Below are 23,898 nucleotides of genomic sequence, written 5' to 3' on the forward strand. Positions count from 1 at the left end.
CCCCACCATCAACATCCTGGGGTTCACCATTGACCAGAAATTTAACTGAACCAGCTATACTGTATCAGAACAGCATGTCAGATGCTGGGAATTCTGTGGCGAGTAACTCACCTCCTTACTCCCCAAAGCCTTTCCACGATCTACAAGGTACAAGTCAGCTGAGTGATGGAACACTCTCCACTTGCCTGGATGGATGCAGCTCCAACAATACTTAAGAAACTCGACACCATCCAGGACAAGGCAGCCCGCTTGATTGGCACCTTTAACATTCACTCCCTCTATCACTGGCGACAGTGACTGCAGTGTGTACTACATACAAGATGCCTGGCAGCAACTTGCCATGGCTTCTTCCACAACACCTCCCAAACCCACACTCTGTACCACCTAGAAGGACAAAGGCAGCAAATACATGGGAACAGCACCATCTGCAAGTTTCCCACCAAGTCACACCAGCCTGACATATATTGCCATTCCTTCACTGTCACTGGATCAAAAGCCTGAAACTCCCTATCAGCACTATGGGTGCACCTACACCACATGGACTGCAGCGATGAAAGTTAAACTGCCGCCACCTTCTGAAGGGCAATTAGGGATTTTTTTTTTTTAATTTCCAAAATATACTTTATTCATAAACATCTGTAAAAATTACATTGCCAAACAGTTTCCAAACAGCACCAAAAAATACAAACATTGCAAGGGAGATCAGTTTCCTTCAATACTGTCATGAGTTTCTTCCCAACCCTTCCGTTTCACAATTGTCATGTCAATTACAGTTTTACATTTACAGCAATTGAGAATATTAACGATACAGTTCGAGGGGTTTCCCAGTGATCCAGCCCCTCAGTCCAGCTTGGTGGGGGAACCTTACACTGTGGTCTTTCCCCATTGAGCCTTTGCTGCGGCTGCCCCAAGCTTTAGTGCGTCTCTCAGCACGTAGTCCTGGACCTTGGAATGTGCCAGTCTGCAACATTCGGTGGTGGACAACTCTTTGCGCTGGAAGACCAGCAAGTTTCGGGCAGACCAAAGGGCGTCTTTCACCGAATTGATAGTCCTCCAGCAGCAGTTGATGTTTGTCTCGGTGTGCGTCCCTGGGAACAGCCCGTAGAGCACAGACTCCTGTGTTACAGAGCTGCTTGGGATGAACCTTGACAAAAACCACTGCATCTCTTTCCACACCTGCTTTGCAAAGGCACATTCCAGGAGGAGGTGTGCGACCGTCTCTTCCCCACCACAGCCAACGCGGGGGCACTGTGCGGAGGGGGCGAGACTTCGGGTGTGCATGAAGGATCTGACGGGGAGGGCCCTTCTCACCACCAGCCAAGCTACGTCTTGGTGCTTGTTTGAAAGTTCTGGTGATGAGGCATTCCGCCAAATGACTTTGACGGTCTGCTCGGGGAACCATCCGACAGGATCCACCGTTTCCTTTTCCCGTAGGGCCTTGAGGACATTCCGTGCAGACCACTGCCTGATGGACCGGTGGTCAAAGGTGTTTTTCCGCAGAAACTGCTCCACGAAGGATAGGTGGTACGGCGCCGCCCAACTGCATGGTGCGTTCCGCGGCAATGTGACCAGGCCCATCCTTCGCAACACCGGGGACAGATAGAACCTCAGCACGTAGTGACACTTGGAGTTTGCGTACTGGGGATCTACACATAGCTTGATGCAGCCGCACACGAAGGTGGTCATCAGGATGAGGGCCACGTTGGATACATTTTTCCCGCCCATGTCCAGAGATTTGAACATCGTGTCCCTCCGGACCCGGTCCATTTTAGATCCCCAGACGAAGCGGAAAATGGCTCGGGTGACTGCCACGGCGCAGGAGTGGGGTATGGGCCAGACCTGCGCCACGTAGAGCAACAACGTGAGCGCCTCGCACCTGATGACCAGGTTCTTACCCACAATGGAGAGAGATCGCTGCCCCCACATGCCCAACTTTTGTCGTACCTTGGCTACTCGCTCCTCCCATGTCTTGGTGCACGCCCCGGCCCTTCCGAACCATATCCTCAGCACCTTCAGGTAATCTGACCTGACGGTGAAGGGGACAAAGGATCAGTCAGCCCAGTTCCCAAAGAACATGGCCTCGCTCTTGCCGTGGTTAACTTTGGCTCCCGAGGCCAGTTCGAACTGGTCGCAGATGCTCATCAGTCTGCGCACGGACAGCGGATCCGAGCAGAAGACGGCGACGTCATCCATGTACAGGGAGGTTTTGACCTGAGTGCCTCCGCTGCCTGGGATTGTCACCCCTCTTATGCTCGCATCCTTCCTAATAGACTCAGCAAAGGGTTCAATACAGCAAACAAACAAGACCGGGGACAGAGGACAGCCCTGTCTGACTCCAGATTTGATCGGGAAACTTTCAGATTCCCACCCGTTGATTGACACTGCGCTACTGATGTTTGTGTAGAGCAGTTGGATCCAATTGCAGATTCCCTCCCCAAACCCCATTTTGGAAAGCACGCCCATCATGTAGGTGTGCGATATCCTGTCAAAAGCCTTCTCCTGGTCCAGGCTGATGAGGCAGGTGTCCACCCTCCTGTCCCGTACGTAGGCGATCGTATCCCTGAGTAGCGCGAGACTATCAGAGATCTTCCTGCCGGGTACAGTACAGGTCTGATCGGGGTGAATCACCAGCTCCAGAGCAGACTTGACTCGACTGGCTATGACTTTGGACAGAATCTTGTAATCAACATTAAGCAGTGAGATGGGCCGCCAATTTCTGATTTCTGCCCTCTCCCCCTTCTGCTTGTAAATGAGGGTGATGATGCCTTTTCTCATGGATTCTGACATGCTGCCGGCCAGGAGCATACTCTCGTATACTTCCAGCAGGTCCGGGCCGACCCAGTCCCACAGGGCCGAGTACAACTCGATCGGTAAGCCGTCGCTTCTGGGAGTTTTACTCGTCTCGACGGCCTTTGTCAGCTCGTCCAGAGTTGGCGGCTTGTCCAGTCCCTCCCTCCTGCTGTCATCTAAGACCTCTGTGATAGATGACAGGAAGGACTGGGAGGCTCTGCTGTCTGTGGGCTTCGCATCATACAACCCAGCATAAAAGGATTTGCTGATCCTTAGTATGTCGGACTGCGAAGACGTTACCGAGCCATCTTCTTCCTTCAGGCTGCTGATAACAGAGCTCTCTCTGTGTACCTTTTGGAAGAAGTAACGCGAGCACGTCTCATCCTGCTCGATGGAGCGGACTCTGGACCGGAAGATGATCTTGGAGGCCTCCTTGGCAAAGAGCGAGGCCTGCTGGCTCTTCACCTCTTGGAGGTCCTCCTTGACCTCGACCCCCATTGACTGCAACCGGAGTAGATTTTGCATAATTTTCTGGAGTCGGGACAGTTCCCTCTGTCTCTCTCTCGCCTTCTGAACACCTTTGTGGATGAAGAACCTCTTGATGTTCTCCTTAATCGCTTCCCACCAGTGAACTGGAGACTCAAAGAGGGGTTTCACGGTCCTCCAACCATTGTAATCCCTTTTGAGTTCCTCAACGTTCTCTGGGGTCAGCAGTGTCGCATTGAGCTTCCATGTCCCTCTGCCAACCCGCTGGTCGTCCTGTAAGTGACAGTCGGCCAGTAAGAGGCAGTGGTCGGAGAAGAACACCGGCTTGACGTCGGTGGATCCGACCGTGACCGCACGGGACACAAACATGAAGTCAATCCTGGAACGGGCAGACCCGTCCGATCTTGACCATGTGTATCTGCGCTGCGCTCCGTCTGCAGGTTTGCTGAAGACGTCGTGCAGTTTGGCATCCTTAACTGTTTCTATTAGGAATCTGGACGTAGCGTCCAGTTTGCTGTCGTCACTGCCGGATCGTCCAGCTGCATCGATGATGCAGTTGAAGTCACCGCCTAGGATGACCGGTCTGGACGTCGCCAGCAGCAGTGGGAGCAGCTGGAAGACGGTCAGCCGCTCGCTGCGTTGTACCGGGGCGTACACGTTGATCAACCGGAGCGGAGCGTTGTTGTACATCACGTCTGCTACAAGGAGGCGGCCGCAGCAATTAGGGATGAGCAATAAATGCTGGTGATGCCCACATCCCATGCATGAATAAAAAGAAACAAAAACAGATTATCCAGACAGTATCACATCACTGTTTGCAGGAGCTTGCCATGCACACAGTGTTGCCTGCCCAATAAATAAATGCACTTCAAAATAAATACTTAATTGGCTGCCAAACGCTTTGAGACATCTTGAGGTCGCGAAAAGTACGATAAAAAGGCAAGTTCTTTCTCGAAATGCAAATGCAATGCAATACCCAACAGAACAGAGCACAAACACACACATCAACACAATCACCACCTGCCTGCCTGCCTGCCAGCACGCGTGCGCGGAGGGCGTGCCGTTGGCAGGGGCGTGGGCTCACAAACCCTCTTGCGCGCGTGCGCGCGGTCCGGCCCCCCCACCACTCGGCGCGCGGTCCGGCCCCCCCACCACTCGGCGCGCGGTCCGGCCCCACCCCTCTCGGCGCGCGCGCACGTTGCGTGTGGGGGCGTGGCCTGAGGCTGGGCTCGAGCGCTCGGAGTCGGCGCCGCCGCTGCTGCAAGATGGCCGCTCAGGACGAGCTGAGTAAGTTTACACGGAGAGTTAATGGAGAAGGAGAGGGGGAATGAAGAAGCTTTTACTTGGAAAAAAAAATCCAACGTACCCTGACATTACCTCATATACACACTGGAGTGGGTGATGGGAGTTTGCACCCTTATTTTTTAAAGTATTTCCAACGTTGAACTGTTAATCAACCTGAGGAGATTTTAAAAATATATATAAAGCTGCACTTTTTAAAAGGTTGGTTGGTCAGGCCCCATGTGTGCGTGCGTGACGTTTTTGGAGAAGGTATGGGCCCAGCCCCTGCCACAGTCCAGTTCTTACTGTGAAACACATTTCCAGCCCAACACTTTCACAGGGGTTTAATTTACTGTTGGATAACTTCCATCCTTGTGTGCTTTTGTTGGTAATTCGAAGACAAGTTGCAGACTTGGTTCTTGCGAGATTGCAGACCTGTGTTTAGAGAGGGGGCAGAATGGGGGAGGTTTGCCAAAAGTGAAAAACGAAAGTAAGATTTTTGTGCAGAAACCAGCGTATGAACTCTAATTTTTATCTGTTTTAACTTATTAGCTTGTCGGCTTCATGCAGTTCTGTATACCTCCGTGTTATTCCACTTAATGTGTATTTCACCCTTTTGTAAATTGAAACTTGAGGCCTTAATGCTAAACACTGAGACACTTGGACTACTTAATGATTTGGTGCAAACCCATTGCATCATTTAAAAAAAATAAACCTCCAGTTCCAAAATGTATGCCTTGTCTGGTACTGTGCCTTTCCTAATTTGTAGCGAGTTAGCTGATCTCAAGGTAGTATTGAAAGCCCTAAAATTGATTTCTGTGCCTATGAGCCAGGGAGGGGAGATGGGGGTGGAATATCTAGGGATCTCAAGACCTGATTACTATTTAGTGACCTCTGCTGGCATAGGAGGACCAGGTTGGGCCTGGGCTTGGGCTTGACGAAGATCACCCCTCCTCAACTGCTGGCACTGTACAGCCTTACAGGTGAAGAATGTTCACTTAAGTGAGGCTATGGAGGCTGCCAGCACCAATGATCCTATACCTCAGTAAATATAACAGAATGCAGGTGAGAATAGTGACAGGATGGGAACCTCTGGACAGTTTCTTTTTTGTTTAGAAAGTGTATGAGGGTACGTGGTTGAGTTTGTGACAGTTTTGTTTTAAATATGAAGTTGTGCTTAGTCCAGATGATGTTTTAGTACAGTTTAGAGTTAAGAGTCAAGAATTATGTTGGAATAATAAGGTGGAAGAATTCACCGCTACCACATGGAGTGGTTGAAGCAGATGGCATTGACACATTTAAGGGGAATCTTGATGTGTAAAGGAGGAAGAAGGGATGTGGGGGCAGCATGAGGGGGTAATTAGAGTGCGTGGAGTCTAAATACCCTTTGTCAAGTGCTGAATGGTGTGTTTCTGTACTGTAGATTCTGTACAAAATGTAATCAAAGGGTTCAAGTGTGATAAACCATGAGAGCAAAGCTTGCATGTTTATATTGTCACTTGATCAGCAAAATTAGATTTCTTATTAATTCAATTCTGGGGATCAATTTAAATGTGTAATGTCCTGATACTTTTTTGAGGGTTTATTAAATTTTGAGTCAATTAACATGCTCACAATCGTTGGTGCTTGCATGACTAACACTCTATCATTGCTTGTTGTATGGTGGCATTCACAATGCGTGGAAACAAAATTAATATTTTTGACTGAGTAGCTCTATTTTAAACCTTTCCAGCAATCACTAAATTTAATTCACACGGTCGAGTAGCTATCTAGTATATCTGGTAAACTGAAATATAGTTCTGATCACCCACCTTGAAAGTAATGGAACATCAGTGCACTATTTCAGTGCTGTGGAGAAAATTGAGGCATTGCTGCAGAATTATGTATTTTATTTTGAAAAATAGTCTAATTTTCTTTATAAAGTCATAGCTTCCTGCTGCCTTCATCAAGGATTTTTGATATTCAGAATCAAAGATGCCCGTTAATACATTGGAGCCAAATCTGACCTAGAGACAATTGAATAAATTTAGGATGTTTCCTGGAAATAGCCATGGAGTAGCAGTCACCCTGATTTGTTTGATGTACACTGAAGTTGGAACACCTAATTTACCTTCGGCTAAATTAGTTAAATCAATTTTAGAATGTCAAAAATGTGTAATGGATTGCAAAACCAGAAGTCACAAGATTAATACAACAATTTCTTGTTCACAGACAAACAGACTGTAATGAAGTGGCTTTAAGTTAAACCAGTGGCAAGATGTAACAGTAGGGTGGAATTGCTAGTTCTTCTGGTGAATGCTATAATGAAAAAATAATTTCCTTATCCTGTATTTTGTCTTAATGTTTTATAAAATGGATTTTGATTTTCTGTAATCTTGTAAATTTCATTTTAATGGGAACTCTAGTTCATTTATGTTGTGGCCAACATTCCTCCCCTCACCAAAAAAACAAAGTGGTCATTCATCTCAATTGCAGTTTGTAGGACCTTGCTGTGCACACTTATCTATAGCATCTTCCTACGTAACAGCGCATCAGAAGAAATCCATGGAGCGTGAGTTGCTTTCAGACATCCCAAGCAAATAATGGCCTGTATTTCGCAATCAGTGGAGAAGCGTATGAGCTTGCCACTGACCTCAAAGAAAGATGCCCATAAGGTCTAGCAATCTCTATGGTATAGATTTCCCCTTTCCTGAAGTCAGTTTGAATTTGGCGCCAAGTCAAGGAGATCTCCAGGCATCGAGCTACAGTGATATCATCAGGCAAATTAAGCAGCCAATCGCATTGAAGTATTATCAGACAGCAAACCAGGAAGTAGTAAAAACAGAATTTTTCACTTAATTAAAATTTTACCGACGGTGACATAAATAATTGAGATATACACATGGGATTAAGATAGAAGGGAAAATATTGTAAACAGACTTTAAAAATTTTTTTTATCACAATGGAGAAATTTGACATTCCACAAATTACCTCCTATTATGGATTATTACCTGAGCCAAGAGCAAATTGGCATAGGGTAAATAAGATTAGAGAGTTAAATGCATGGCTTAAAGATTGGAGTGGGAGAAATTGGTTTCGATTTATGGGGCACTGGCACCAGTACTGGGGAAAGTGGGAGCTGTACCGTTGGGATAGTCTTCACCTGAACCGTGCTGGGACCAGTATTCTGGCGAGTTGTATAACTAGGGTGTTACAGATGGCTTTAAACTAAATAGTGGGGGTGAGGGATCAAGTGAGGAAAGATATTTAGAGAGAGAGCAGAAGGCAAGAGAGCAATGCAGCAATAGGGAATTGATAATCTGAGTGTGGTAGGAAGGGAAGATTGGAGGGAAGCAAGACAAGTAACAGGAAATAGAAAAGTAGTAAGCGAAATTAGAAGACAGACAAAGCAAAAGCAAGCATCAAATAGGATCAGAATGCGGAATAATGTTAAAAAGACAAAGTTAAGGGCACTCTATCTGAATGCACGCAGCATTCACAACAAGGTAGATGGTTTGAAGGCACAAATCGAGGTAAATGGGTAAGATTTAATTGTCATTACAGAAACATGGTTACAGGGTGGCCAAGTCTGGGAACTGAATATTCAAGGATATTCATCATTTATGAAGGATAGGCAAAAAGGAAAAGGAGGTGAGGAGCGCTCTTAATAAGGGACGAGATCAGTACATTGGTGAGAGAGGACCTTAGATCGAAGGATCAAGACGTAGAATCAATTTGGGTGGAGGTAAGAAACAGCAAGAGGCAACAAACATTGGTGGGAGTTGTTTATAGGCCACCAAACAGTAGTGGTAATGTCGGACACGGTTTCAATCAGGAAATTAGAGGTGCATGTAACATGGGTAATAAGTAATAATGGGTGAATTCAATTTACATATAGACTGGATAAACCTAATCAGCACTAATGTTGAAGAGGATGGATTCCTGGAGTGCGTACAAGATGGGTTTCTGGAGCAGTACGTTGAAGAACCAGCTGGGGATCGAGCTATTTTACATTTAGTATTGTTACGACCAAGGTGGGAGCAAAGCACTGACAATTCAGTCCCATCACTCCACAGGTAGCATATTAAAGTTTTCCACCCAACCGGAAAACAGCCAAATTAAACACTCCAATAGCCCCCAGAATAAAACAGGTGAAACTGGGTATCTTAAGACAACAAATTAACTTAAAATTAAATGTTAAACACTATTAAGATAAACCTATGTCTAAAGACCTTATAACAACTACTTTTAACCTAAAACCCCCATTCTCTCTCTCACTCAAAAATCGCGGTTAACCAGTTATCTTTTTAAAAAATTACGTTTTAAAAACTTAGCTGTTAAAAATAAATAAATAACTGGTACATAAGTCTTTGTGGGTTACGTTCCTGATGGGTGAGGTATTCTAATGTAAAATTAATCAAATGCCACTCAAAGTTTCCACGTGGATTTGATGAAATAGTCTGTTAGTAGATAGGCATTCAAGCACTCCGGCTGTAGCAGGCATCAAACAGTTCTTTCAATGATGAGCACAGCAATAGATATACTTGAATTTTAAAACCGACAGTCTCAGTCAAAACTTTATTTCAGTAATACAAATGGTCTCTTCAAAGGGTTATTTCCTCCTTAGGCAATTAATTTGGCCTGTTGCTCCTTGTAGAATTTTTGCTTAGAGAAATAGCTCGTTTCTTCAGTAGCACGCTTCACTGGTGAGTCTCAAAACTGGTTTCAGCCAGTTTTTCCACACAGTCAAATTGAAACATTATACCATGTGACCCCTCTCTCCTGCTGTGGCCTAGGGACAGGTGCAGCCAATACATTGTGCTCAGTCTTAAAAGCACAGTTTTCAAATAGAGTCTTAAAGGCACACACTGTTTTTAATCCGAGGAGGAATAAAACAGTTCCGTGACAGTATTATAATAATGAGAAAGGGCTAATGAATAACTTTGCTGTAAAGGAGCCTTTGGGAAATAGTGACCATAATATGATAGAATTTTACATTAAGTTAGAAAGTGATATAGTGCATTCTGAAACTAGGGTTTTAAATTCGAACAAAGGAAACTATGAAGGAATAAGGGGTAAATTGGCTATGGTGGATTGGAAAAATACACAAAGATTTGACGGTAGACAGGCAATAGCTAGTATTTGAAAAAGTATTACATGGTCTACAACAAATATACATGCCTCTAAGACACAAAAACCCAAGATGAATCTACTGTGGCTAACAAAATAAGTTAAAGATTACATTAGATAAAAGGAAGTGGCTTATAAGTTTGCCAGAAAAAGTGATAAGCCCAAGGATTGGGAGCAATTTAGAATTCAGCAAAGGATGACCAAGAAACTGAGAAAGAAAGGGAAAAGAGAAGAGGAATGCAAGCTAGTAAGAAACATAAAGGCGGACTGTAAAAGCTTCTTTAGGTATGTGAAAAGGAAAAGATTAGCAAGGACAAATGTGGGTCCATTACAGGTAGAGGCAGGAGAATTTATAACGGAGAATAGGGAAATGGCAGAGAAACTAAACAATTACTTTGTGTCTGTCTTCATGGAGGAAGATACAGAAAATCTCCCAGAAATACTAGGGAACCAAGGGATTTGTGAAAATGAGGAACTGAAAGAAATTACTCTTAATAAAGAGGTAGTACTCAAAAAAAATTAACTGGATTGAAGGTTGATAAATACCCTGGACCAGATGAGCTACATCCCAGAGTGTTGAAGGAGATGGCTGTAGAGATAGTGGATGCTTTGGTTATCTTTCAAAATTCTGTAGATTCTGGAAAGGTTCCTGCAGACTATAAAGTAGCAAATGTAAACCCACTATTTAAGAAGGGAGGGAGAGAGAAAACAGGAACTACAGACCTGTTTGACATCAGTAGTAGGGAAAATATTAGAATCTGTTATAAAGGATGTGTAACTAGCCACATAGAAAATAATATGATTGGGCAGAGTCAACATGGATTTATGAAAGGCGTCTTGACTGTATAGATCATGAATTAGCCATTTGCTCTTGTGTAATTTTGTCTAATGAATTAATGTAAATAAACAATCTAGCTTCGTGTACATCCCAAGGAAGAAATTATGTCTAATTTAAAACAATCTTAAACATGTTGGACCCAATTCCATGTTACTGCATAATATCCCCAGTAAGATATGTTGTAAACCACAAACTAATTTGTTCATAATCTTGCCGTTCCATTAATTTTCATGGAATCATAGAATAATACAACAACAGAAAGAGGCCATTCAATACATGTGCCTGTGCCAGCCCATTTGTAGAGCTATCCAATTAATCCCAGTCTCCTGCTTTTTCTTTATAGTTCTGTAAACCTTTTCCCATCAAGTATTTATCCAATACTCTATTGTTACTATTAAATCTGCTTCCAATGCCTGTTCAGGAAGTGCATTTCAGATCACTACAAATCACTATGCTGAATTGTGCCTTTCATATTATTATGGAATGAGGTGATGATACTTAGTAGCTTTGGTGAACATCCGATCTTTGCTAGTAGTCTGAAGAGACCACGTCTGCTGACGAGGTCAAAGGTTTTGGTGAGATCTATGAAAGCAACATAGAGGGGCGTCTGTTCGCGGCATTTCTCCTGTAGCTAGCGAAGGGAGAACAGCATGTCAATGGTGGATCTCTCTGCTCGAAAGCCGCACTTTGCCTCTGGGATATCCCCTGCATATCGTTAGTAAAGTAGAACAAATAAGCAGCATTGTGACTATTCAGAGTGGCCCATGATTCACTGATTACCTTTCAAATAGAATGAGTGTAATTACACATGGACAAATAACTTTTATATTATTGCACGAGTTCCATAGAAGCTCGAGTAAAAGAAACAAGCAGTTGGAAAAGCTCCTGGAGAGTGAGGGGTATCAGTGAGAAATCATTCTTGACAGAACCAACACCATAAGAAAGAACAGGATTCAGCTTCTGTAATAGAGTCTCTGGAACTGTATGATAGATTAAGAAAGCAGGTGGTCAAAGATGACAATCTCAGGATTATTTTCAGTACCGTACAAGAAGAACCAGATGAGAGAGAGAGAAATGTGTGCATGGGGAAGTTTAGGGGAAAAGGATTTCAGGGTTATTGGGACCAGTTCTAAGACAAGAGGGAACTGTACAGATAAGTTGGACTGCGTTTGAAGAGCAGGGCAAGATGGTCAAAAAAAATCAGAATGGGGGGGGATAAAAGTAACAAAAAAAGGAAAATTGCCAAACCAAAGGAACCCAAACTAAACAATTTAATACAGAATCTAAAGAACATAAAATCATTCTGTAATAGCAAAAACTGAAATGCGACTGGGTCAAGGTTGGCAACTAAAAGTTCCTAAATATTACATTTGCAGGAATAAAGGGAGTAGCAGTAGCAAAATTAAAAGAAATCATAGCACAGGAATGTAAGAATTTAAGTAGAGAAGTGGATTGAGCTGAGGAATAGCACCAGATCAGTGGCATGACTACAGACATACAGACTGTGGTGCAGTAGATAGAATATTGAAGATGAACTTTGTAGACAAATTAGAGAGATATGTATAAACAGAGTTGTAATTATAGGAGATTTTAATTTGTCTCATATATTGGGATAGGAAAATTATAGTAACAAAGGGGAGGTTTTTGCCATTGGTTCAGGAACGTTTTCTCTTAGATTGCTATTCTGACGAAGAAAAGGGAGAGTTGATCTGGTTTTGAGCAATGCAGTGGAGTGTCTAGGTGTCCTAAAAGCTAAGAATATTAGAGTTTAACAAAGCAATTATTACTATTAATTATTGTTTTGTATGGGTTGGAGTAGGAGTGTGGGATTAGTTTAGCTGCGTCATCGGAAAGAGTACCACCACCACAAACCAGATGAGCCAAATGTCCAGTTTCTGCACTGTAATCTGCTCGAGTTCTATAATATGTGTTACCATTCCCATTGAGGCCAAATTGTGAACTTACACATTCTGGGCAAGGTATGTTGTGCTGTTGGAGAAGGGTCCATGAATGGCAACAATGATGAAAATATGTGGCGAATATGATAGCTCAGCTGTCCCTTGGCCAGAAGCAAGATGGGATATCTGATGCTTGTGTTGAGGTGATGCTGTTGCTGGGCCATCTGTTCTGCAAGATTACCCCTGAAAGCATGTTTACTGTTAGATATTTTTGTAGTGTTATGGGAGGTTTTACTATAAAGGTCATTGTTAGTTCTGGCATGGCATACATATAGTATTAATATATAGGTAAAGCAGATTAATCGCTTTGTTTTCACTTTAGTCTATTTTTTATAGTATTCAGACTTCACAATGTAGAGACATGTTGAGCTTATGCCTTCCATCTCTCAGCTTGCCCTGTGTAGACTGACTGGCAGAATGGCTGTCAATGTATCGTGAAATTAAATACAGAAACCAAAAGTCTAACTGGCTTAAAAATACCGCTCTGTGTCCTATAGTATTGCAGCAAAATGTTTAAGATAGCTTTCAAGATTGCAAATCCATTTTTCATTTCAGTATTCTGGAAATGTTGCAGAAATAAACCTTTAATATGTTTAGACATCTGTTGTCGAATTATTCATGTGATCTTCCATGTCGACGCCATATAAAGGCACCTCTGCAGGCTGTGATGTTAGCTTTTCATCATTGTCTGTGGTTATGCAATTGTTTATTTTTTCATCGAGTGGTTGAGTGCTGTTCATGGCTGTAAACCTAATTTTTAATATATGTGCAACTGTTTTTCATTGCATCGACGTTGTATTCATTACTTTAATCTCCAGGATGTTGAAAGTTAATTGTCAGCTTGCTCACTGATTGTGATTTAATTATGGTTCCTAAGATGGCTGCTTTTCCTCTGTGGGAGGCAAGAAGTGAGGGTGTTGTTGTTTCCTGCTTCTCCACCTGTCCCTCCAGTGTTAGCTAGTAGTTGAGAAGTGTTCACATCCTGGAGATTTTCTTCAGCTAATGACTCAATTAGCAATCCGATGGAGGATATTGCCTTGCTCTTTCCAACTATAAATGATACTGGTAGGTTTCCCTCCACAGATGAATCATTGGACCCTCACAACTCCATAAAAGATCAGTTGCAGTCTTGGTCAAGAGGAGACATTAACTAAGCCTCCAACAGATCTACCTTGCATGTTCAAACTTATTGCGAGGATGGCTTGGGTTCTGTACATTCTGTAGGGACTACTAAGGAGTTAATCCTCAGGATTTCCCAATAGTCATTTTGATTGACCTTAAGGCATTATTGTATCAGCTGCCTCGTTCCCCCCCAATGGACATCTGAAGCGTTATTTGGAAGGCACTGGCTAATTAAGACTGACTTCATTAAGTCTTCTGTCTCCTCTTAAAGTTCTGTATGCACCCCTGATAACTGACTCAGTAGTAGACTGCCAGTTTCAAGTGCACCCAGTAGGCATTCCAGGGTAAGTATCCTGGTCCCTGCTTAGGGAGTGGAAGTAGTTCACTTACAAACATATGGACAATGATGGGCAAGAAAAGACCCCCTGGCTGATTCAAACTGTTCCACAAAGGAATCACTTGTAAAGAAGATAATAGTTTGCATATGGAATGGTCCACATGAAGATATCCTTTAGTAATATTCACGAGGCAGGATTCTCACTTAAGTGGACTTCCCAAATTCTAGCTGTAATCAAGGTAGTTAAGATGTTGCTCTGGGAACCTTCCCTTTAATTCAGAATCACAGAATAATACAGTGCAGAAGAGGCCCATCGAGTCTGCACCAATGTATTAAAGACACCTGACCCGTCCACCTAATCCCATTTGCCAGCACTTGGCCCATAGCCTTGAATGTTATGACATGCCAAGTGCTCATCCAGGTACTTCTAAAAGGATGAGGCAACCCGCCTCTACCACCCTCCCATTCAGTGCATTCCAGACCGTCACCACCCTCTGGCGAAAAAAATTCTTCCTCAAATCCCCCTTAACCCTTCCGCCCCTCACCTTAAACTTGTGACCCCTCATAACTGACCCTTCAACTAAGGGGAACAGCTGCTCCCTATCCACCTTGTCCATGCCCCTCATAATCTTGTACACCTCGATCAGGTGACCCCTCAGTCTTCTCTGCTCCAGCGAAAACAACCCAAGCCTATCCAACCTTTCTTCATAGCTTAAATGTTCCATCCCAGGCAACATCCTAGTGAATCGCCTCTGCACCCCCTCCAATGCAATCACATCCTTCCTATCATGTGGCGACCAGAATTGCACACAGTACTCCAGCTGTGGCTTTACCAAAGTTCTGTACAACTCCAACATGACCTGCCTGCTTTTGTAATCTATGACGAGAGTGGTCCTAAAGGAAGAGTGCTAAATTGGGGGAAGGCCAACTATACCAAAATTCAGCAGGAGTTGGGGAATGTAGATTGGGAGCAGCTGTTTGAAGGTAAATCCACATGTGATATGTGGGAGGCTTTTAAAGAGAGGTTGATTAGCGTGCAGGAGAGACATGTTCCTGTGAAAATGAGGGATAGAAATGGCAAGATTAGGGAACCATGGATGACAGGTGAAATTGTGAGACTAGCTAAGAGGAAAAAGGAAGCATACATAAGGTCTAGGTGGCTGAAGAAAGACGAAGCTTTGAAAGAATATCGGGAATGTAGGACCAATCTGAAACGAGGAATTAAGAGGGCTAAAAGGGGTCATGAAATATCTTTAGCAAACAGGGTTAAGGAAAATTCCAAAGCCTTTTATTCATATATAAGGAGCAAGAGGGTAACTAGAGAAAGGATTGGCCCACTCAAGGACAAAGGAGGAAAGTTATGCGTGGAGTCAGAGAAAATGGGTGAGATTCTAAACGAGTACTTTGCATCGGTATTCACCGAGGAGAGGGACATGACGGATGTTGAGGTTAGGGACAGATGTTTGATTACTCTAGGTCAAGTCGGCATAAGGAGGGAGGAAGTGTTGGGTATTCTAAAAGGCATTAAGGTGGACAAGTCCCCAGGTCCGGATGGGATCTATCCCAGGTTACTGTGGGACGCGAGAGAGGAAATAGCTGGGGCCTTAACAGATATCTTTGCAGCATCCTTAAACACGGGTGAGGTCCCGGAGGACTGGAGAATTGCTAATGTTGTCCCCTTGTTTAAGAAGGGTAGCAGGGATAATCCAGGTAATTATAGACCGGTGAGCCTGACGTCAGTGGCAGGGAAGCTACTGGAGAAGTTACTGAGGGATAGGATCTATTCCCATTTGGAAGAAAATGGACTTATCAGTGATAGGCAACATGGTTTTATGCAGGGAAGGTCATGTCTTACCAACTTAATAGAATTCTTTGAGGAAGTGACAAAGTTGATTGATGAGGGAAGGGCTGTAGATGTCATGTACATGGACTTCAGTAAGGCTTTTGATAAGGTTCCCCATGGTAGGCTGATGGAGAAAGTGAAGGCGCATGGGGTCCAAGGTGTACTAGCTAGATGGATAAAGAACTGGCTGGGCAACAGGAGACAGAGAGTAGCAGTGGAAGGGAGTTTCTCAAAATGGAGATGTGTGACCAGTGGTGTTCCACAGGGATCCGTGCTGGGACCACTGTTGTTTGTGATATACATAAATGATTTGGAGGAAAGTATAGGTGGTCTAATTAGCAAGTTTGCAGACGACACTAAGATTGGTGGAGTAGCAGATAGTGAAGGGGACTGTCAGAGAATACAGCAGAATATAGATAGACTGGAGAGTTGGGCAGAGAAATGGCAGATGGAGTTCAAGCAGGGCAAATGCGAGGTGATGCATTTTGGAAGATCCAATTCAAGAGTGAACTATACAGTAAATGGAAAAGTCCTGGGGAAAATTGATGTACAGAGAGATTTGGGTGTTCAGGTCCATTGTTCCCTGAAGGTGGCAACGCAGGTCAATAGAGTGGTCAAGAAGGCATACGGCATGCTTTCCTTCATCGGACGGGGTATTGAGTACAAGAGTTGGCAGGTCATGTTACAGTTGTATAGGACTTTGGTTCGGCCACATTTGGTAGCTATGAAGAGAGGTTGAGTAGATTAGGATTATTTTCATTAGAAAGACGGAGGTTGAGGGGGGACCTGATTGAGGTGTACAAAATCATAAGAGGTATAGACAGGTTGGATAGCAAGAAGCTTTTTCCCAGAGTGGGGGATTCAATTACTAGGGGTCACGAGTTCAAAGTGAAAGGGGAAAAGTTTCGGGGGGATATGCGTGGAAAGTTCTTTACGCAGAGGGTGGTGGGTGCCTGGAACGCGTTGCCAGCGGAGGTGGTAGACGCGGGCACGATAGCGTCTTTTAATATGTATCTAGACAGATACATGAATGGGCAGGAAGTAAAGAGATACAGACCCTTAGAAAATAGGCGTCATGTTTAGATAGAGGATCTGGATCGGCGCAGGCTTGGAGGGCCGAAGGGCCTGTTCCTGTGCTGTAATTTTCTTTGTTCTCTTTGATTGATAAAGGCAAGTGTCCCATATGCCTTTTCACCACCATATTAACCTGCCCTTCTGCCTTCAGAGATCTATGGACAAACACGCCAAGGTCCCTTTGTTCCTCGGAACTTCCCAGTGTCAGGCCATTCATTGAATACTTCAGTGTCACATTACTCCTTCCAAAGTGTATCACTTCACACTTTTCAGCGTTAAATTCCATCTGCCACTTTTCTGCCCATTTGACCATCCCGTCTATATCTTCCTGTAACCTAAGACACTCCACCTCACTGTTAACCACTCGGCCAATCTTTGTGTCATCCGCAAATTTACTGATCCTACCCCCACGTAGTCATCTATGTCGTTCATATAAATGACAAACAATAGGGGACCCAGCACCAGATCCCTGTGGTATGCCACTGGACACTGGCTTCCAGTCACTAAAACATTCGTCTGTCATCACTCTCTGTCTCCTACAGCTAAGCCAATTTTGAATCCACCTTATCAAGTTACCTTGTATTCCATGTGCATTTGCTTTCTTGATAAGTCTCCCATGTGGGACCTTGTCAAAGGCTTTGCTGAAATCCATGTAAACTACATCAACTGCACTACCCTCATCTACACACTTGGTCACATGCTGAAAAAATTCAATCAAATTTGTTAGGCATGACCTCCCTCTGACAAAGCCATGCTGACTATTCCTAATCAAATTTTGCCTCTCGAAGTGGAGTTAAGATTCTCTCCTTCAGAATTTTCTCCAATAGTTTCCCTACCACTGACGTGAGACTCACTGGTCTATAGTTCCCTGGCTTATCTCTACAACCTTTCTTAAATAGTGGGACCACATTAGCTGTTCTCCAGTCCTCTGGCACCTCCCCCGTGGCCAGAGAGGAATTAAAAATTAGGGTCAGAGCCCCTGCAGTCTCCACCCTCGCCTCCCACAGCATCTTGGGGCACAAATCGTCCGGACCTGGAGATTTGTCCACTTTTAAGCCTTCCAAAACCTCCAATACCTTGTCACTCCCTATAACAATTTGCTCAAGAACCTCATAGTCTCTCTCTCTAAGTTCCATATCTACATCCTCATTCACTTGGGTCAAGACAGATGTGAAGTAATTGATCACTATAGCAGCAGGCTGTTACCCAGCATACCTAATTGTGGATTTTTAGGCTCTGTTGAGGTACAAACCGAAATACTCAACTCCCTTTTTGGGTAGTTGAAAGTTCTGCATATCGTTGATAAAACCTTGAAGAGTTTACCAGGTCTAACACTTAGCAGTAAATCTGATCTACATGGAACTGGTGACACTGCAGACCCCATCCCATTTTCTCCCTCACCCCCACTGAGTTCCCAAGAACTGTCATCTTTCTCAGCCAATGTCACTATAACAGAACAGTTGGTCATTTATCTCATTTGCTATTTATGGGTTTTTGCAATTCACAAATTGGCACTCAAAAGTAATTGGTTTCTGAATTGCTTTGGGACATTCTGAGAACATGATAAATTTTTTAAATATTAAATCTTATTTTTCAACAATAGTTTATATAGATTAAGTTGTGGAAGGATTGTTCCGTTATTTAAGTTTGGAGTGAGGTTTGAAACTGAAACAAGATTTAAGTGCAGTTACAGAGAAATTTTGATGAATGAAAGGTACAAAATGAGTTTAATTTTGTACTTTTATTTTTTCTTGCTTCCACCCCCCCCCACCCCGCCCCGCCCCGCCCCGCCCATAAAACTGTAAAAGCTAAAGAGATCATACAGTCTGCTCAATTGATATTCTAGGTAAACAGCTGTTCTCTTCACCCTCCCCCGCATGGCACTTGCACAGATTTATTTATGTAACTGAACTGCCTTGCATGAGACAAGCAGATTTATTTCTCTGCATGCAGTGAATATGGAAAGCACTATTTTCCAAAAACCTTTGGTAACAATAGTGTATTTTCTTTTATGTGGTACAACATGCTTATAAAACAGTTTATCAATAGACTTAATGTGATCAATACTGCACAAGATTTACTGGTAACATGTTAAAGTATGTGTAGCATGGGCAGACAGCACAATCCATATATCTCACTGTGCTTTATTGCTGGTTAATTCTGACCTGCAGTCTGAAACTTACTGACACTTGCCAATCTGCAAAGTTCTCTGACCAAACAGCAATTATCTTCCAGTTTACCATTGAACCTATTCACTTAAAAAAAAAAATTAGGCATTGTTGGCTTAAAGGGACCAGCTCTATCTTAGTCACAAAATAATGCAGTGTGCACAAAATGTAATGTGCACCATCTTATTTAATTTGGAGATCCACAAATAAATGTAATATATAAATTAGGGTAATTTCAAAATGCAGTCCGAACACTCTTTGTGTCAAAACCCCAGTCATCCTTGAATCAGAAATTATCAAGTTATAGATTCTTTGAAGGAGACAGGGATTTTCATGACAATGAAAATGGATCTCAACCAATCAGCAGACTCCTATTTGGGGAATCATTGATGCCACTTAACATCTAAATCTCGAAGCTGTCTACAGTCTAGTTTGTACACAGTAATTTTAAAAGGTTGGCCTAAATCACATGATCAGCCTGGTTCTACTTGGATTATGTACCTTTTTATGAGCTCTTTTCCAGAGAATTGCTATTTAGGCAAACTGTTTTGACAGTACCAAATGTCTCTACATACTGATATCATGAAGCCTGTAAAAGATGTCTCCAATTGCACCAAGAGCCAAGTGGCTTCTAATTGGAGTCATAAGGTGCACTTATGGTATCTAATTCCCTAATAAAGTAATTCTAGTGGAAAAGCCCTACTTCCCAATTTTCAATTCATAACTGTAACCCTTTGTATCTGGTAACATCCTAATAAATCTATGCTACACCTTTTCAATTGCTCCTATCTTTAATACAAGAGACTGGCCAAAACTCTTAAGCAATGCTCTTATACGGGTTCAACATTATCTTAATTTTGTATTTTATGTCTCTGGATACAAATTTTATTGACTTGTGCCACTTTTTAACAACCTGTGTATTAGCACACCAAGACCCCTCTGCTTCCCTATTCCATTTAAAATCCTACAGTTTAAGCTATTACTTTCTCTGTTCTTATCGGAAAATGTCTTATGGCACATTTTTCCTCATTTAACTGCACCTGCCACTCATTAGCCCACCCTACTGGTCTGTCTGTTTCCTCTGTAATCTTTCACAATCTTCATTATGATTTTCCATATCCTAAATTTGGCTATGGAAAAGTCACATTCCCAAAAAGGCAAGTGGAATAGAGCTCCAGAGATTATTTGCTTGGACAGTTTAAATGTTTGTATTTTATGCAATCAAATGGTCAGGGAATACATCTCAATGACCTCCAAGCAATACAAACCTTCATTTAGAAAGAACAACTTGAATACGAATCTTGTAATGTGCAATGCATTTATTTAGTGAAATATTTAAGGTTTGTTTTGTGCAAAGCACTGAATTTTGTTTCATGCATTTTAGATCAACTGGAACGAGTTTTTATGCGCCTTGGCCTTGCTGAAACAGATGAGCAGCTGCAAAGTATTATCTCAAAGTTTCTTCCTCCTGTTCTGCTGAAGCTGTCCAGTGTTCAGGAAGGAGTGCGTAAAAAAGTAAGTTTATATTGCACTCTTCCTTTGCTAAAAGTTACGAACTTGCTTTTTATGATTAAAGTCTGTATTGTAATGATTTAGAAAATGGGCTTGATTTTGCAATTTTATTGCTGGTGGATAGAGCTGGAGGAGGTTGCAATTGTGGAACGGGTTCAGGCTGTGGACAGACTTGTGGATGAGGACAAGGATTTTGAATTTGAAGCCTTGGGGCATAGGGAACTAATGGAGGTTGACCAAGAAAGGAGTATGTGATAGAATGCCGAAAGTGTCGTTTTAAATGAGTGGGATGCAACAAATGAGCAGAGAGAGAAGTCAAGTTCTGGGAGTGACAAAGGCACAGAGAAGGAGGCCAGTGATGGTGTGTGGTAGGGGTGGAGGTGAGCACAGTGACCTGACGTGGATATGGGCAGTTTTGGTGGTAGCTAGGATATCGGGTTTGAAGACTCACACAAGTGGTTGGGCTGGGGGGTTACTGATGCAAGTCACAGGAAAGGCAATTCCAAATTAGCCACATGGCGTACTGAGAAGGGGACTATCACAGAATCGTTACAGCGCAGAAGGAGGCCATTCGGCCCATCATGTCTGCACCGGCTCTCTGAAAGAGCAGCTCCTTCAGTTCCATTCCCCTGCCTTCTCCCCATAACCCTGCAGGATCTTCCTTTTCATACAACTGTAATTCCTTTTTGAATGCTTGAATTGAAACTCCCTCCACCACATTCTCAGGCAGCGCATTCCAGACCTTAACCACTCACTGCATGAAAATGTTTTTCCTCATGTCACTTTTGATTCTGTTACCAAATACTGTAAATGTGTGCCCTCTCGTTCTCAATCCTTTCACAAGTGGGAACAGAACAGTTTCTCTCTATCTACTCTGTCCAGACCCCTCATGATTTTGAATACCTCTATCAAATCACCTCTCAGCCTTCTCTTCTCCAAGGAACTCAGTCCTAACTTCTCCAATCTATCTTCATAACTAAAATTCTTCATCCCTGGAACCATTCTCGTGAATCTTTTCTATACTCTCTCCAATGCCCTCACGTCTTTCCTCAAGTGCGATGCCCAGAATTGGACGCAATACTCCAGCTGAGGCTGAACTAGTATCTTATACAAGTTCAACATAATTTCCTTGCTTTTGTACTCTACACCCAGGTCCCTCTGCTCCTGCACCCTCTTTAGAATTGTACCCTTTAGTCTATATTGTTCCTCCATGTTCTTCTTACCAAAATGAATCACTTCCCATTTTTCTGCATTGAACTTCATCTGCCACCTGTCTGCTCATTCCACCAACTTGTCTATGTTCTTTTGAAGTTCAACACTATTCTCCTCACAGTTCACAATGCTTCCAAGTTTTGTATCATCTGCAAACTTTGAAATTGTGCCCTGTACACCAAGGTCTAGGTCATTAATATATATCAGAAAAAGCAAGGGTCCTAACACTGATCCCTGGGGAACTCCACTACAAACCTTCCTCCAGCCTGAAAAGCATCCATTAACCACTACTACTTGTTTCCTGTTACTCAGCCAATTTCGTATCCATGTTGCTACCATCCCCTTTATTCCATGAGCTACAAGTTTGTTCGCAAGTCTGTTGTGTGGCATTCTATCAAACACCTTTTGAAAGTCCATGTACACCACATCAACAGCTTTGCCCTCATCAACCCTCTGCCTTATCTCTTGCAAAAACTCCAGCGAGTTAGTTATTCATGATTTTCCCTTAAGAAATCCATGCTGGCTTTCCTTAATTAACTCGCATTTGTCCATGTGACTATTGTTTTTGTCTTGAATTATTATTTCTAGAAGTTTTCCCACCACTGAAGATAAACTGACTGGCCTATAGTTGCTGGGCTTATCTTTACACCTTTTTATGCACAATCATTCACTTCAATTTAGAGAAGAAAATCCCTCTACAATGCCTAATTAATGAAGTACTGATTGATTATTAATGGCATTTATCAGCACTCTCTGCAAAGGAATCACATGACCATTACAAAGATGTTCCTTTTTAGATTTACTTGTACCCAGGCATGTTCTTAATCTTGTGTTCCTCTGAACAAATTAATTTTACTTTACCAAAAGATAAAATACAGCATTGGGATAAGAGCATCACTGACAGGGACATCATTTATTGACCAGTCCTCGTTGCCCTGGGAATGTGGTGGTGGGATTTCTTCTTGAAATGTTGCAGTCCTTGTCGTCAAAGGGTTACTCTTTGTCACAGTCTTTTGATATAACAGAGTACTTTGCTTAGCCACTTCAGAGGGCAGTTCATACCAATCATTTTGATGTGGGACTGGAGTCACATATGAGCCAGATCGGTGAAAAATGGCTGGTTTCCTTCCTAAAAGGCATTAATGAACCAGTTGGGTTTTTGCGACAATCTGACAGCTTCAGGGTCACTTCTACTTCTGATACCAGTTTATTATTTCATAGGAACATGGGAGCAGGCTATTCAGCCCGTCGTGCCTGCTCTACCATTCAATTAAATCATGGCTGATCATCTACCTCAATGCCACTTTCCCGCACTATCCCCATATCGCTTGATCTCAGTATCCAGATATCTGTTGATTTCTGTCTTGAACATGCTCAGTGATTGAGCTTTCACAGCCCTCTGAGGTAAAGAATTCCAAAGATTCACCACCCTCTGAGTGAAGAAATTCCTCATCATCTCAGTCTTAAATGACCTACCCCTTTTTTTGACAATATGTCCCCTGGTTCTAGACTCACCAGCCAGGGGAAACATCCTATCTGCATCCACCCTATCACCCCCCGTAAGAATTATGTAAGTTTCAATGAGATCACCCCTTATTCTTCGAAACTCTAAGGAATATAGGCCCAGTTTCCTCAATCTCTCCTTACAAGACAAGCCTGCCATCCCAGGGATTAGTCAGGTGAACCTCCATTGCAATCTGTCTATGGCAAGTATATCCTTCCTTAGATGAAGAGACCAAAACTGTACACAGTATCAAGGCTGTATTTCCAGACATCTTTAACTGATCTCAAATTCTTGAACTCAAACAAATACTCAAACTGTGGATTTTGACTTCACATTCTCTGGATTATTACTCTGGATTTTTTTTATTCTTTCATGGGATGTGGACATTGCTGGCAAGGCCAGCATTTGTTGCCCCATCCCTAACTGGCCTTGAACTGAGTGGCTTGCTAGGCCATTTCAGAGGGCAGTTAAGAGTCAGCCACATTGCTGTGGGTCTGGAGTCACATGAAGGCCTGACCGGGCTGGTTTCCTTCCCTAAAGGACATTAGTGAATCAGATGGATTTTTATGGCGATAGTTTCATGGCACCATAACTAAGATTAGCTTTCAATTCCAGATTTTTATTAATTAATTGAATTTAAATTCCACCAACTGCCGTGGTGAGA

The 23,898-nt window shown here is 43.0% G+C and overlaps 1 protein-coding gene across 2 annotated transcripts in view; it reads left to right on the forward strand.

Annotated features, from left to right (window-relative positions):
- Window positions 1-4,463: 4,463 nt before the first annotated feature.
- The window catches only part of ecpas (Ecm29 proteasome adaptor and scaffold), a 114,879-nt gene continuing 95,444 nt past the window's right edge, over window positions 4,464-23,898 (forward strand). For both annotated transcript variants that reach the window (XM_068030640.1, XM_068030641.1), the window contains exons 1-2: window positions 4,464-4,563; window positions 20,391-20,521. In XM_068030640.1, the coding sequence (XP_067886741.1) occupies window positions 4,542-4,563; window positions 20,391-20,521 (153 nt within the window). In that variant the 5' untranslated portion in view covers window positions 4,464-4,541. The remainder of the gene's footprint in view (window positions 4,564-20,390; window positions 20,522-23,898) is intronic.

This window comes from Heterodontus francisci, chromosome 4, assembly GCF_036365525.1.
Source record: "Heterodontus francisci isolate sHetFra1 chromosome 4, sHetFra1.hap1, whole genome shotgun sequence".
In the NCBI taxonomy this organism is placed as follows: domain Eukaryota; kingdom Metazoa; phylum Chordata; class Chondrichthyes; order Heterodontiformes; family Heterodontidae; genus Heterodontus; species Heterodontus francisci.